Source organism: Bactrocera oleae, chromosome 6 (assembly GCF_042242935.1).
Source record: "Bactrocera oleae isolate idBacOlea1 chromosome 6, idBacOlea1, whole genome shotgun sequence".
NCBI lineage: Eukaryota > Metazoa > Arthropoda > Insecta > Diptera > Tephritidae > Bactrocera > Bactrocera oleae.
In genome coordinates, this window is record NC_091540.1 from 16,403,728 (window position 1) to 16,420,086 (window position 16,359).

Genomic DNA, 16,359 nt, shown 5'->3' on the forward strand with positions numbered 1-16,359 from the left:
TAACATTGGAATTAGCATTTCTTTTCTCATTTCACTTTGGTGAAAAAGTTCATCGTTTTCAATACCCCTGCAAAGAGTGGAATATTTTTATAATAGCTGCACCGTGAAACTTCTCTATAGTTTACGTTCTCTGATATCTGTATACATATTTATAACTTATCAAAATTTTTCCTAGCTCTTGAACTAAGTAGAATGCTGACAGACGGATTCATTACGAAAAACGTCAAAATTTCACTTTCATCTGTCAGGATTTTACTTTTCTACCGTTTGGCAAACAGCCTTACCAAGTCTTTGCTTTTATTTGCCAACATTCGGTATAACGAACTGGCAGCTACTTTCTAGCGATCTGGCAATAGCAATCATCTCGTGGTTGTTCTTTTTGACAATTACGAACCTCCACCAGGCAGCTGTATGCCTTGTCGATTTGCTTATATATTTTTTCAAAATTATTGTTGATCTCGGCGCAAAATGCTGGAATTTGTGGAAATTAATTGCGATTTTGCATTTAGCCATAGGAATGTTGAACGCGTAGGCTTGGCATTTCTCAATTCAAATAGATACAACGCCACCACTGAAGTGGCGGCAGAGAGCAACGACGATGCGGTGGATAAGTTACCTGAAGAATTCGCGGTCGATGTGGACTACCTGAAATCACTAGATCCCAAAGAATGGAAAGATCATGATCACTATGCAATACTTGGATTAGGTAAATTAAGGTAAGAAAATACGACTGCGATTATTAATTGTTTATGTGGTATAAAAATGTGGGTAATCGGTTACAGATTTAATGCTACAGATGACGATATACGGCGTGCTTACAGACGTATGGTGCTAATGCATCACCCAGACAAGCGAAAAGCAAAAGGCGAAGAAGTAAACACTGATGAAGATTATTTTACTTGTATTACTAAAGCTTATGAAATACTTGGTATGTTGATCAAATATTAAAATAAAAAATGTTTGCTAAAGTATATACATTAATAAACAGGCACGCCGAAAACAAGACGCGCTTACGACTCTGTTGATCCTGAGTTTGATGACTCATTTCCAACTCAAGCAGAGATCGATAAGAACATTTATGAATGTTTTAACAAATGTTTTGACTTAAACGCGCGCTGGAGTGAAAAGAAAAATGTGCCAAAATTCGGCGATGAAAATTCGAAACGTGAACACGTGGAAGAGTTCTATAGTTTTTGGTACGACTTTAAGTCTTGGCGTGAATTTAGTTATCTGGATGAAGAAGACAAAGAAAAAGGTCAAGATCGAGATGAAAGACGTTGGATTGAAAAGGAAAATAAAGCGCTACGTATTAAAAGAAAAAAGGAAGAAATGATGCGTATACGTGCATTAGTCGATTTAGCTTACAATAATGATAAACGTATACAAAAGTTTAAAAATGAGGAGAAAGAAAGAAAATTGGCCGCCAAACGAGCCAAAATGGACGCTGCACAGGCACAAAAGGCCGAACAAGAGCGTGCGCTGCGGGAAGCACAATTGGCAAAGGAGCGTGCCGAGAAAGCTGAACAAAAACGAATTGAGCAAATACGTATCGAAAAGGAACAAATGAAGAAGGTACTGAAAAAGGAACGAAAGACATTGCGCGATAAATTAAAAGAAGCCAAATACTATGGAAACAATGATAAGGAAACACTTAAAAATATGGAAGGTGTGGAAAAGATTTGTGAGATGTTCAATTTAACTGAATTGCAGGAACTCAACAAAGATATTGAAAAGAAGGGACAAAATGCTTTCTTTGTTGCATTGAAAGTGGTTGAAAAGAAAATTGCCGCCGAACTGGAAGAACTCAATCAAACACAGCAAAAGAAAGTGACGAAGAATGACAAAGAAGTGAAGAAGAGTGATGTTTGGAACAATGAAAATATGCAACTACTTATAAAATCTGTCAATTTGTTTCCAGCTGGCACATCACAACGTTGGGATGTGATCGCTGCTTTTATAAACCAACACTCCACTACTGGTGTGACAGTGACCGCGCGTGATGTGCTCAATAAAGCAAAAGCTATGCAAAATAGTGACTTCTCAAAAAGTTCACTTAAAACACAAGCTAATGATACTGCTTTCGAAAATTTCAATAAATCCAAAAAGGATGTACAGACCTGCAATGATATCACAGTAAATCAACCAGTTGTGAATAATGTAAACAATGTGGATGCCAATGCAAGTACAAATGGTAATAACGAGCCGAGTGATAATGATAAAACTGCTAACAAGGTTCCAAACAAGTCAACAGCCGTACCAAAAACGTGGACAAAAGAGGAGCAGGCGCTGCTAGAACAAGCCATTAAAACGTACCCAATCTCAACACAAGATCGCTGGGAGAGAATAGCGGAATGCATACCGAATAGAACCAAGAAAGATTGTTTACGTCGTGTCAAAGAGCTAGTAGAGCTGGTGAATTCGAAGAAAGAGGCACAGCAATCGGTCAAATGATTAAATCATATGTACACAATAATGATTATTTATTTGTCCCTTTAAATGGATTTTATGTAATATAATTCAAATAAACACACGTTAAATCATATAGAGAGAAATAGTAATGTGATTAATGGCGCATTATACTTGTACTTTAAATGGCGACAACGCAACACCAGTTAAATGTGATGTGTTAATGTCGCTTACAATAAAATATAACTGCTTACTGACAGCCAATACAATTTGAAATTTACTTGAATCTATTTCTTCTAGCGCATTATCTAAAACTTAATGTACACACATATATTATAAATGTAAAATGAGAGAATTTAAAATTAGAACATACACTTTCCGGTGATAGCTAATGAATGCAACAAAAACAAGCAGTTGAAAATATTGACAAAAGTTATACATAATCTAGAAATTGTATATTCTTTAAAAAAGTAAAATACACTAAAAAATCTTTGAAGTCATTGCGTTCTAGTGACAATGTACAAAGATACTCTCATATTTACATTTTCATGCAAAATAGTATTAAATGTGGTATCTAAATGAACTTAAATTTGTTGCGCATTCAAACGACCACCACTCAACTTCAAATCAAATGCCTCTGGATTAGCTAAAGGATCTAATTCTGCGAAAAGATCCATCCAATTAGTCGACTTCGTTGTTTTGGAAACAGACTCGGCGATTGTATTTTCATTTGTGTTCAAATTTTGTTGCGTTATATCCGAAATAGTTTTCTCATTCGTCTTTGATTTGATATTATTGTTGCTATGACCTAAGGCTTGACCAAGTGGCCATAGGCCAGCCCAAATACTTTGTTGTGTAACCATGTTACTGTTGTCATTTGGTTCGGTTGGTATTAAAAGCTCTTCATCGCCAACATTTGCTGTCAGTTCAATAAGCGTATTGTCGTTCGTCGCAGCCGTGTCCAATATATCAGTGTTAATTGCTTGGGTTTGACTTTTACTATCCTTCTCATCACTATATTCACTCTGCAAGAGAATTGGAAACATAGTATAAGTGCTAGCTTCTCATATATGTACATTTGTATGCTTATTACTAACTTCAAAAAACAATGATTGGTCCTTATCTAATGCCACGATGTCATCAATCTTGTTCTCATCGGCACTGCCTTCGTTTTGTGTCAACTCCTTGAGCACACAAAAATCATATTTGGGTTTCTGCAGTAAAGACTTTGATATGGTTTCGAATGTGCTGGACGTCTTTTGTGCAAACTCCTTTAATTCGCTCATGTATGAAACCAATGCGTGTGAATACATATTGCATCTAGCTGCGGCCAGCAAATCAATCTAGCCAAATAGTTTTTAATAAATATTAATACTAACAAATATTGTATATTTATTTTTGACGCACTTTTTGTATGGAATCCATCGAGAGACTATCGAAATTACGCTTGGCCGTGCGCACATGCGTCTGTGCTGTGCGAAACTTGTCTAGACCTTTACCCGTGTCCGGATCCAATTCCGTGCTGGCTGACTTCATCCACGAAAGCGCAGCACGATATTCAGTGCGTTCTTTCTCCATTATCTGTAGTGTCGCCTGCCGTGAAATTACAAATAAAAACATGCTTTAACTCTAGTCATGTTAATTTATGTACTATTTTAAACGCTATCACACCTGTGTATCGCAAACGGCTCTACTGCGAAATACTTCCACTTCATGATGCAGTCTTAACAATGGCACGCGCACACACATACGCTGTTGCCCACTGTATGACACTGCTTTGCCCGTATTTGTTATGCTTTGGCCAGTGGTTTTGCTACGTTTTCCGGCTTCTTTAAGGAATCGCCCGAAAACACACTCTTCCTGTGACAATATGCACAATCTTTCTTGCAGCTGGTCAATGATTTTTCCCAATTCGAAGCTGGTGCTTGCTATCGACTTGTACACCTCAATTTTTGCGTCGAGATCGGCATCAGATGAGATAATGTGTGCATCTTCCTTGGTGCCAAGTTTACGCTGCACCGTTTTTTTTGTTATCCAAAATTGATGATGCAGCATAGCGTTTGAATTTTAGCAAAAAAATATACTTTCTTCGTCGATGTGAAATTTCGCTGATTGGCTGTCATTGAATGAAACTATTTCAACGGCGCCTGCGTGTTAATCAATTAAAATCAAAATCACAAGTGATACCATATTTGGACATTATTATTTTATATATTATTATTCTTTAGAATATTTGCAATAAAATAGCTTCCAGACTGATGAATAAAAAATAAATACTTCACATTATTAACGGAAATGAACTTTCGAAACAGTTGAAGGTATTTCAAATGAACGCCTCGCAAAAGTATGCAACGAATATAAGTTTCCGGGCAAAAACACCAGGCAGGCTTGCCGTATCGCACGGAAATGCATCACCTAATAGATAGAATATATTATCAATTTATTTTTTATATTGGAATTAGTTTAAATTAACTTTAGCAAAGCATGCACTAAGAATTTATGTTAAAAAAAAGTGTTATATTAGTTGTCAATAAACAAAAATCTGCATAATTTATTAACGAATATGTTATCGTTGCTAATAATAAACACATTAATCAACTGATCACCAGATGGTCATTTTATTACAGATTGGTTTATTATTGAATTTGCATACTCAAGCAACAGGTTATCAAAAACAAAAATATAAATAATAAATAAAACTAGATCTCTAAGAATGTTCTTCAAGGAAGGAAAAGTATGTTATTGTTTTTTATAACAGCAGAAAACATTCGCCAAATAATTTGGAGAAATGCATCCGCGCTGACAGCCCTTTCTTCGATAAATACCGGGACCACTCCTGACACGTAGAGCCGACTGTCGTGGGAGCATACATATGTATGTATATCTGCGAAGCTACTAAATTGTACGATGCTTAATGAATGACGAAATAATACGATGCTATAACTACCCGTTCCCATGACAGTCAGGTCTAAAAAACTCATCGATCCAAACGGGATTAGATCGCCGAAATAACAGCCCTTGGCCGGATAAACCCCGGGTCAATTTCAGTAACGTAGAACAGGCTGTTGTGGGAATATTGGTACGAAAACAATCAACCTGAACTTTACCACCCAAGCGGGGATAAGATAACCGCTACAGCAACAACAACACAGTCAGGTCTAACCGGTACGGAACCGGATGTTTATCCAGCTAATAACTGTCAACTCGGCAACATTCTTCAAAATTATTTCAGCAATTTTCTACCGCTACAACAATAACATGTTGGATTGACACATTGCTAGCTATTAAAGATTTCAATGACGAAATATAATTTTTTTGAAAATGTGTTTGTAACTATAACACTAAATTTAATGGAAATTTATCATTTTGGTTTTTATTGTATTATTTAATTTAATAATATTTTTATTTGATTTTTCACTTATTTTGCCTGTCCCTTTTGGCTATATAAATTTAACAGACCACATATGCATTTTATAAGTATATAGAATATCAATAAATCATCAGAGAAGTACTCATACAATAATTTACATAGTCACCATAGTCATTTGTTGCTTTTTATTAAAAAAGGATAATACATCTAGATAAAAAAAAACTCTATATACATTACATATTAACGCATCATGATAGATTTCGATTAACAATATGGTGTAACAAACTACTGATAACAAATTCACTAATCAAGTTCACATAAATATGTTTGTTTACTTTTTAAGAACATTAATAGGCCTAACAAAATATTCTAGTATATTGTGTAGTTCCAGTACACATCAGCTGGGTCTATCTCAATGATGTGCTGGCAGACATTTCGATATTTACCTTCAACTTAATTACCACATATTATACTTGTATCTAATGGGTATGCAATTATGTATATTATGTTAAGTATGCATGGTTGTATGTTTGAATGCTTGTATATTGGGTTATATTCAACATGTACATTGCGCAACAGTTTAATGAGATATTTATTATTTTTATGTGTGTGTGTTTATTTCTGATATCTCCTAATTAATTTGTTATGAAATGTTCGCTTTGTTTTCATTTTTATCTAGTATATATGTGTGTCTATTATTTAGCGCAATGTACAGTCGTATTCCCCAAAGCGCATATTATGCTTATCGAAATGATTTAAATGCATGGCGTTTTTATCCGTTGCTTGCGCGCTATTTAAAAATGAACGCTGATTCATATTCATATTTAAATTCATGTTCATATTCATGTTCATGTAAGGATTGAATTGCACATACGGCGATGAACTTTGGTTCGGTTGACTGTTATTCGAATATGAGATTTGCGAAAGATTACTCATATAATTTCGATTATTGTTAAGTGACCATTGATTGGTCGCATGCGTGGCAGCGACGGCTGCCGCAGCAGCAGCCTGTTTTTGTGTTTGCCAAAAATTATGCTCCATAAAGCGTTCGGGCTCCTTGAAGCTCGCATAACCGTTGGTCATATGGTCGCGCGCTGTTGCCACAGCTGCTGCCGCTGCGGCCGCTGTTGTTTGCTGCTGTAGGCTATATTGATAATTGTTACTGCCACTGTTGTTACAACTACCACTACTGCTACTGCTACTGCTGCTGCCGATACCGCCGCCGCTGCTGCTAGCATCTATGGGGTTATGTGTTGTGTTGGTGGTCATGCATGTTCTAACATTATTCCTGATGTGATTGTTATTGTTGCTGCTGCCACCGTTCGATTTCGCATTGCAATTGCTGCTGGTATTGCTGTTGTTGTTGTTGTTACTGCTGCTGTTGTGATTATGATTGGTGTGGGCGCTTTGTGCTTTGGCAGCAGCATAATGCACATTATTAGAGGTATTAAAGAACTCATTAAGTTCACTTTCATAGCTGTTGGGTCCCTTGAGACCCCTTGAATGTCATTCACCCGTTGCCGTCACTGTGGTCCATTGCCAGGGACTGCTGTAGCCAGGTTTTGCGTTGCTGAAAATATGAACACAAGTTGTAAAACATTTTAAAATTGTTTAAAATTTTTATAGAACTGATTAATGCAGTCCAACAGTATACGCCAAAATTATGTATTTGCATCTTACCTGCCAAACAGTGGATGCCACAATGCCTGATTGGTCTCGACATTGATGTTGTCAGCTACAATGTTTCGACTCGACGTTTGGTTCTCTAAAGCTGCCGTTGTTGCTGCAGCAACAGCAGGCGTAGATGCCACCGCTGTATCGGTATAGTTCATAACGCGTTTTCTTTGTTTGGCCAGCTCATGCGTGGTATTCAAACATACATTCGAAACTTTATTCAGTTTCGCAGTTTTGAAAGGCATTACTTCTGCAGGCGCTGGTACAACCGTCACGGTTGTATCTTTATTGATTATTGTGTTAATTTGGCTATTCGTAGTGGCAAGTTCATGTGACGCATTGCGTATGTGGTCTGTTGTGAGATTGACCACAGGAACTGCCGGCGATGACGGCACACTTTCCGGTTCTAATAAATTTGAAAGAGATTTGCACGTTAAACGTGGCTTATTATCAACTTCCTGTTTTTGCATATAAGCGTATTTACTATAATTTACACTTTCAGTCATCGCGTTATCACAACTTAAAGTCGTATTGTTGTTATTGTGCCTAAGCGACTTCTCGGCAACACCTGCAACTATGCCGTTAATGTCAGGCGTTGTATTTGTTGTCGTCGTCGTTGTGCTTGTGTTGCTTTTGGCCTTCTTATCTTCAACGCCAAGCATGTGCTCAACATTTGTGTTTCCTTCATGCGCTGGACTCTTTCCAACAACGCCTCTTTGTATTGACGTTTGTATGGTTGCATCCCCAGCTGTAGCCATAGGGTTGATATTCAAAAAGTTAGCCATTTGATGTTGCAACATTTTCTGAAAGACCGTCGTCTCCATAGTGGGCTGGAATGCGCCGAGTGGCAGTGGAAAATTTGGCAACGCATTGTTAACAGGTGTCTCTGCAGCACTGATGTGCTTTAAGGCCGTCATCTGCTTCAGGTAATTCTTGTACATTTCATCCAAATGTTGCAGACCAAGATGGTGATTGTAAAGCGGTGGCAGTATGCTCGCGTATTTGTTTTGTACGCCTAGAGGATTCTTTAATGTTTTTAGAAACTCCTGCGATAACTGCCCAAAATATGGCAACCACAACATTTGATTTAGTACTGCCAGCGTTGCAGCATTAATATCGGAAGCCAAATTTGTCTCAACATGTGAACATTTGGGCGGCGGCGCTGGTGGATTCAATGGCGCTTCCTTAACTTTCACACATTTTGGCTCGATTAGCGGTTTGTTTGTATTTGTACAAGGCATAGAATTTATTTTCTTTGTGTTTTCAGGCGGTAACTCATGTATTGGATCAGCCAGGGTACATTCTTCTTTGCTTTTTTCCATTTCCATTTCATTTTTCAAAATAGCTTCTAACTGCGCCATGGAAATTACCAATATATTGGGATTTTGTATAATCTCGGGGTAAGCAAATGCCTCAGGTAGTCTTAATTCTGGCCTGGTGGTAATTAAAAGTGGGATTTCACGTGCTGGTGAAGCTAATACTGCCCGCAACCGATCCTTTGGCACAAGTATTGGATCCGGTACTTTCCATTGTGTATTTCTTATAAGTAGCTGTAACTGGGTGAGCGGATCCGGATCCTTGTCGATCAACCTTGGCGTTGGAGCGACCGCCTGAATCGCTTGAACCGCTTGTACCGTTTCTTCAATAACATTATTTTTATTAAGTTTAACGTTATTTCGCACACGTTTCTTCATTGGCTCTTCATCGCTATTATCATCAATAACAACTGTTTCAATATAATTGGTAGATGTAGCATAATCGTTGCAATCATTGCTTATATTTATATCACTATGTGGCTTGCCAAGATTCATAGGCTCTGACTGTTGTTTTGTAACTGGTGTCGGTATCGCATTAAATGCGTTTAATTTAATAAATTGTTCCAATATTAAATTTTTGATTGCCTCTGATGTTGTTTCTATAGCGGGTAGTTCACCTTGCTGTGGTGACTTCACGACATCTGAACTAGACGTTACAGCACACTGACTGCGAGATTCGGATGGTGGGCAAACCTCTTCTCGTTTTTTATAACTCAAGTCTTTTGGTGCCTCGTCCAGTATCATATCGTCATGCAGTTTGTCTTTAAGTGCTATTGGCGATGATAAAGCCATTACATCCGTACTTTCAGTTTTTTTACCATCATCACTCAAACTAACTTCCTCAACGCTAGAGTCTTTTTCATAAGTATCCATAAAATTATTTGACTGAAATAATTCACCATTGAGTCCCTCAATTTCACCAGCTTCATTGAAAGACAAACATTTTGGCGAGTCACGCACCGACTCATCAATTATGTGTAACGGTATTGCTTCGGTTAATAAATCTTTTTGTGGCATATCTTCACATTGCGAAGTGTTAAATGTTGTTGGTACATCAGCCTCCTTTAGTGTTTCAGTTGCCTGGATTAAATTGTTTTCACAGCTGCGTTTAACAATGGAATCAATAATGTCGGCATCGCTGTTGGCATTATCGCTGCAATGCTGCATTAAATCAGCATCATCTAGTAGATCTTTAAGATTTTTGGTGTCGGCATCTAAATTTGTAGTATAATGTACATTCAACGATTGTAACTTTTCCCTACTTTGCACATTGTTATCGTCTTCATCGCAGTCGGCCAAGTCTACTAATATATCTTTGGGCAAAAAATTCGTATTAAAAGTATTAACATCGCAGTCTTTGGGCGCGACCTCGGTACTGTCCCTCTCAGTGTCACTTTCGCAAATTATTGTGGGCAGGAAAAGCCCTGTTATCGGACACAGCTGCAAATGCATCGTATGATGTTGATATGTTTCAGTTTCAGTTTCTATAACTTTTTCATTTAAATCAGCCTGCACTTGTTCATCTGATAAAGTTTCTGGCACATTTTCTGCTTCAACTGGTTGTTCTTTTAAATCAACATGAGAATCTGCTTGTTCATCCAGCTTGTTGACAACTTTATTATCCTCTATTATACTATTATGGTTATTGACACACATTTCATTGAAGTTTGGTATTGTCTCCGAATTTGATTGTATCATTTGAACAATTTGCGCTGTACATTCTTCATTTTGACTAACTAATTGGGTTTCAAAATTATTATCGTTAGTAATTTCTGGAATATCATCTTGATGTACTTCAGTTTTTGGAATATTAATTTTAGCTGATTTTCTTCCCCTTTTGCCAGTCTTCCTACTTTTTACTTTTTTGTTCTTATGTTTCACCTTCGCACTACTCTCAATTTGAACATCTTCTTTACTAATCACTGTGTCAGAAATCACGTTTTTTATACAAGCCGGCACATTATCTTCAATATTATTCGATATAAAGCTTTGCTTTTCATTTACATCTGTTGGTATTTGACGGCTTATATTTGCGCAAATATTTTCATTACATTTCTGGAATAAATTATTTTCATATATTTCACGTTTGACTTTTAAGAGTGGTGTTTGTAAGATTTTAACAATCTTTGACGTAGTTGGATCAGTACGCGGTATTGAACGCCAACCATTTGAAGTCTTTTTTATACGTATACGGTTTCTTTTGTCGTAATCCTCACAGCGCACTTCAACAATACGTGTGTCATCTTGTTTAACCCATAAAAATATGGGATTGACACGCGCTACAGGATCATCAATTTTGATTTCATTAGTAGGCTCTGGTACTTTTGCTACTTTTTCCGTCACTACTATTGGTTTACTTTCTATTCGGCTATTCACCTTTGGTGTATTCTTTTTTTCTTTTGTTGCTACTGTTTTTGTTGCTGTTGTTGGCGCAGTTATAGTCGTACATTCATCGCTAAAATAACATTTTGGTTCATTCTTAATGTCACGCAATAGTCCCTTAGCTGGACGACTTGGATCCTCAACCATCAAATGCCCGAATTTTGGTTTTTGCGCTGTTTTCTTTTTGTTAGCACCTCCACGTACCCGCCGGCAAGGTTGTTCTTCGAAAACCAAAAAGATATCTCGCGCCACTCTTCTTCTTTCCGATTTTCTGTGGAAAACATGTTGTTCACCTGGACTTTCCGCCTCTGTCTTGATGGCATTCTTGCGTACCTTCGTTGCTACATTGACATTGGAACCATTGGTGTCCTTTGCGTGTGCGTTGTTTACCCTCGGCATTTTTTAGGGCACCAACTAATTCGCTAACACCAACTTAAGGCGATTTTCATCTTTCGATTACCAACAAGAGTTTCCATAAATTCCAATAGTAGATGATGTGTACCAAATCTAATTGCTGTATTCGTGTTGCCTTTATCGGTATTCCACTGTTTCCACCACTTTCAACTTCTGCAATATGGATTTTCATTTGTTCCTCTAATTCGTTTCGTACGCAATTAACATACTGTGTGAATACATTGTTCATTAAATTGTAACCAGATAATTTAATTACATTCGCAAATTATCAAATTTTTACATTTTTGCTTGTTTTTACACTTTCGTTTTAAAATCGATGGAAAATTTTGTATATATCATAGTCACACCTGCAGGGTTAACATTTTCTGGCAATATTAGTGAAAAACGTAGTAGAAAAACTACTTTTATGGAACAATGTTGTCAGATTCTAGTAGTTTCCCGTGTGGCAAAAGTTAAATCAAATAGATTCCAATTAGAATAAAATACACAAACAGTATTTTCAGCATAGAAAATACGTGGGTTTCAATACCAATATGAATCTTTTTACGAGAACAACAAAATAACTCACATCTAAAAAGCGTTAGTATATTTAATGTTAATATGTTTATTTAAGCATGCAAATGTGTTTTAAATCATATATAATAGGAAATAAAAATTACCGATATTCCAAAGCTGGCAACTTGTAGCATATCGACAGCGATTCGTAGAGAATTTAAAAATTCAAAATGTTTTTATCAAGATACTAAGATTTATTGTATGATGTTTTACAAAGTTAAGAATATGATTGTGATAGTAAAAATAACACTAATTGTTTAATAGATGCTAGTTTATACTTGGTAAGCGAAATAAATAAATAAAAGAACCTCACCGCCTGTAATTACGTTAAAACAAGAAAATACATTAACTTCGGTTGAACCAAAACTATAATATCCGTCACAATTACAAAAAATTCCTTACAAGAACTTGATTTTGATCGGTCAGTTTGTATGGTAGCTGTGTATGTACATGTATGTTATAGTGGTCTGATCTGAACAATCTCTTCGGAATTAATACCGTCATATAGTCAAATAAAAAAGTTTTTGAAGCAAGGACTTGATTTTGATCGTTTAGTTTGTAAGGCAGCTATGTATATGCTATAGTGGTCTGATATCTTTGATTTCGACAAATGACCAGCTCTTTAGGGAAAGAAGAAGTGTGCAAAATTTCAGATGAATATCTCGAAAACTGAGGGAATTGTTCGCGTATGTACAGAACGGACATTATAGGGTCTCCGACATTTTTTTCTGGATGTTACAAACTTCGTGGCAATGTTAATAAACCATATTCAGGGTATAAAAGGATGTGATTAAGTATTAGTACATATGTATGTATAGAAATATTTTAATTCAATACTTCGGACTAATTGTAAGCTGTTTGAACAAGTGAACGTCCAACGACTGCGATCGCATTTCGTCTTTTGTACTCTCGATGTGCTTTAGTGCAAAAAATAAATCAGGAACGCAAAACATAAATAAAATTTTATATATAGGTTATTAAAAGATTTTTATTTAAAATGTGTTATGCAAATAATAAGGTAAGGATTTCGATTCGTATAAAGGTTTAAACAACTGATTACAATAAATACATTTCGGCCTTAGATTATTAATAAAAGGTTCTACTAATAGTAATGTTAAGTGAGTTTGATATTTTTAATTTAAGTATTGCATTTACTTAAAATTAGAATAGTTTAGTAAATAAAAACCTAATTAATAAACATCCTGCTTTTTGTATGTATGTTAACACCACCAATATCACAAACCACTTAGCTATTAAGTAACTATTATTAAAATTACTGATGGCTTTCACAAGAAGGCATAAGATTAAGATTTATAAACAAAGAAAAACGCTTAAAATTTTTCTGAAATATGTTGATAAAGCTAGAAATGTAATTGACACTTTAAGTAAATAAGGGAATAAAGAGATATCAGTTTAGTTACTCATCATATTCAAAGCGTTTCGCTTGGATTGTTTTTAAAAACTTTCTGTGTTCAAACGGTAAATTAATTGGGGATCCTGCCAGGAGGGTTAAACCTCTGGTCGACCAATAAAATAAAAATTCTAGCATGTGTTTACCTTCGAAACGCTTACAACGTGTGCTGTGTAAAAAGCAAAATGCAGTAGTATTCCGAAATAACGAATATTCGTTTTAACGAAAACCGCTTATAACGAACAAGTTTACATTGAGTACCTTAAATAGCGATCAACGGGGATTTGTCAGTACTCGGTTTAACAACATGAAGAAGACATATGTATGTAGAAAGAGTTGAAAAACAAAAAAAAATTGTAGTGAAAACAAAATACAAAACAGGACATGAAAAAAATTCGAAAGAAAAAATTACTATTAATTATATAAATATTAATTTTTCTTTATTTTTTGTATTTCTTTTCTTTTCAACTAAGTGTAAAACCAGGCTAATTTTGTGGAAGAGTATGATGTTCCAATTTCGTCATTCTTAAGGCAAGATAAGGATTCTTTAGCAATGAGGAATGAAACTAAATTCTTGAGTATTTAACATTTTCGGCTTCATTTCTCAGTCAGCGATTTGAATCAATGAGTTGATTAAAGTCTCATACAGAAAATCTTCGACAATGTATCCAGTGGGCAAAGCAGAAAAATGTTGAATTCATAAAACTTATTGAATGAACTTCAGGAAGAAGCTATCAAATATAATCTTCGTATTCCATACACTGATATACAAATATTTTGATCTCATGAATTGGCTTTTTAAGAATATTACTTCCTTTGAGGTAACATGAAATACTTTGAATTGTTCCGTTTTTAACAAACAAGTCAATAAACAATGTATTATTCGGCAATTTTCAGTACTTTACTCATTTCTATTGAAAAACATACCCCGCTAGGTGAGTACTCAAATTAACGAAAAATTCCATACAAGTATAACGAACTGGGCTGACAATTAATGTGTTCGTTACTACTGTATAATATGCCGGTAACGTATAACGCGATCTAACGCAAAAACAAAACAAAACCAATAATTTTACATAAATAAAAAGTGCGAGTAGCAATAGAAAATTGAAATAGTGCTTGTATTTAAAAAAAAAAAATTAAAGTGCACGAAATAGTATACAAATTTTCAAAAATGTCAGTTAGTTGCCCAAACTACTAATCTAAGAGCTAAAATAGCTCAATTAACGAGCCAAGTTAGTACATTGACAAATTTAACAGAATACAAGACTCAAACAATAAATAACTGTATAACTTGAACGAAAACTTAGCTATTGTCAAATCTTTGCTAGAATATTGTGGTAAATCTTACGTCAACTGGAGGGAAGCTGCAAAAAATGAACGAATCAATAAACCTTTATATAGAAGGCAGTAGACGATATTTCGGTGCACTGACAATCTTACGAAATAAAATTGTAGGAGATGCAAATGACATTCTTATGAATCGGGATATTTTCCCGACTAGATTTTGCATACGCTGATAGAAGACCAATTCACGTGATTGGACAGGGAATAAGCGTTTTGCGACAAGGATCGAAATCCTTAATAGACTATTATAAGAAAGTCAATCAGAAATTGACTTTATTAATAAACAAGACAATAATGACGCACGGGACAAACTCTGAAATCACAAAACAAGTAAATATCAAGAACCGTGAAACTGCTTTAAGAACTAACACAACTGGATTAAACTATCCACTAAACCAACTACTTTTCACTTTAACAACTACAGATTTACCAAATGCTCTTACTAAAGCGCAAGAGCTGCATTCGAATGAAATGCGAGCACAATTTGCTCTGCAATTTAAAAAAAAAAATGAATTTCATTCACGAAACCACCCACAAGCTAATCGAAGAATTTCAAATTTTCAAAATAATTTAAGGTATCCTCAAAAGACTACCAACCAATATAAAACAAATACAGAACCAATGGACATTGATCCGTCAGCACGGGTCATAAATAACCCTAATTATTTATACGGTGTTAGTGATTTGGAAATATAAAAATCAAATGATGGAGAGCCTTTATTGAAGAATGTTCTCCAAAAATAATTTGCAAACCAGAGGCAACAAATGTGTTGTAGTTGTTGACGCGTTGGCAAGGCAACATTTTCAAATGTTAAAGTATGGTAATAGATAGTGGCTTAAGTACAATACCGTTGAAGTCTTTAATGGAACGGCTATATATACAAATTTATTATTGTACACCATATCCAGTACTAGTAATGGACAAAAATAATTTATTCAACTTTAATAGAAAATTCCAGATACTTAAAGCAAGAATATAATTTAGTAAGTAACTTTAAATCAATTATTAGAGCGGTTCAACAATATAAACTCAGTAACAGGCAAAATACATTATAATATTTTATTTAATAAAAATATCCACGTAAATTTAATGGACACATTACAGTATGCTCAGGAAAAGATGTTACAGTATTATAATAAGAAAAGGCTTCAAAAAAGTTATCATAAAGGATAAATCATATATGGAAAAATATATTGAGAAAGGAATAAAATAAATCCTAAATATAAAAAACAAATAGTAACAGAAAATGTTGAAAATAAAGCTTAAATACAAAATAGAAATAGAATAATCCATAAAGATAATATTAAAATTTAAATATACTTTATTCAAATTTGATTGACGATGATAGAATAAAAAGAGCGGTTAATAAAATATGAACGACGACTTTATGAAAATAACAAAAAAAGTAAAAGGCTTAATAGAAAATAATAACAAGAAATTAACAACTAACTAATAATCACTGAACTTGAAAATACAATACAAA

General features: G+C 35.1%; 4 protein-coding genes and 1 long non-coding RNA gene across 6 annotated transcripts; 2 read left to right on the forward strand and 3 right to left on the reverse strand.

Moving 5' to 3' along the window:
• Nucleotides 1-355: 355 nt before the first annotated feature.
• LOC106617985 (dnaJ homolog subfamily C member 2) lies at nt 356-2,682 on the forward strand. Its single transcript, XM_014235488.3, has 3 exons — nt 356-716; nt 783-928; nt 989-2,682. Exons 1-3 carry the CDS (start codon nt 469-471, stop codon nt 2,449-2,451), a joined length of 1,857 nt encoding a protein of 618 aa, XP_014090963.1. The 5' UTR covers nt 356-468; the 3' UTR covers nt 2,452-2,682.
• Nucleotides 2,452-4,628, reverse strand: ICA69 (islet cell autoantigen 1-like protein). The gene is made up of 4 exons (XM_014235490.3): nt 4,078-4,628; nt 3,814-3,999; nt 3,504-3,749; nt 2,452-3,431 (listed from the first exon to the last, which is right to left on the reverse strand). The coding sequence occupies exons 1-4, from the start codon at nt 4,459-4,461 to the stop codon at nt 2,991-2,993; spliced, it is 1,257 nt and encodes a 418-aa protein (XP_014090965.1). The 5' UTR covers nt 4,462-4,628; the 3' UTR covers nt 2,452-2,990.
• A 1,301-nt stretch (nt 4,629-5,929) lies between these two features.
• LOC106617984 (uncharacterized) lies at nt 5,930-11,930 on the reverse strand. Its single transcript, XM_014235487.3, has 2 exons — nt 7,457-11,930; nt 5,930-7,346 (listed from the first exon to the last, which is right to left on the reverse strand). Exons 1-2 carry the CDS (start codon nt 11,545-11,547, stop codon nt 7,283-7,285), a joined length of 4,155 nt encoding a protein of 1,384 aa, XP_014090962.2. The 5' UTR covers nt 11,548-11,930; the 3' UTR covers nt 5,930-7,282.
• On the reverse strand, nt 6,476-7,236 carry LOC138857732 (GATA zinc finger domain-containing protein 8-like). Its single transcript, XM_070111415.1, has 2 exons — nt 7,233-7,236; nt 6,476-7,188 (listed from the first exon to the last, which is right to left on the reverse strand). Exons 1-2 carry the CDS (start codon nt 7,234-7,236, stop codon nt 6,476-6,478), a joined length of 717 nt encoding a protein of 238 aa, XP_069967516.1.
• Nucleotides 11,931-11,940: 10 nt separating the features above from the next.
• Nucleotides 11,941-14,285, forward strand: LOC118680534 (uncharacterized). Of its 2 annotated transcripts, none has more exons than XR_011397116.1 (2): nt 11,941-12,141; nt 14,002-14,285. It is a non-coding gene; the product is annotated as an uncharacterized lncRNA (long non-coding RNA). The 2 variants fall into 2 exon arrangements; XR_011397117.1 differs by lacking the exon at nt 11,941-12,141 and adding an exon at nt 12,337-12,398.
• Nucleotides 14,286-16,359: the final 2,074 nt, after the last annotated feature.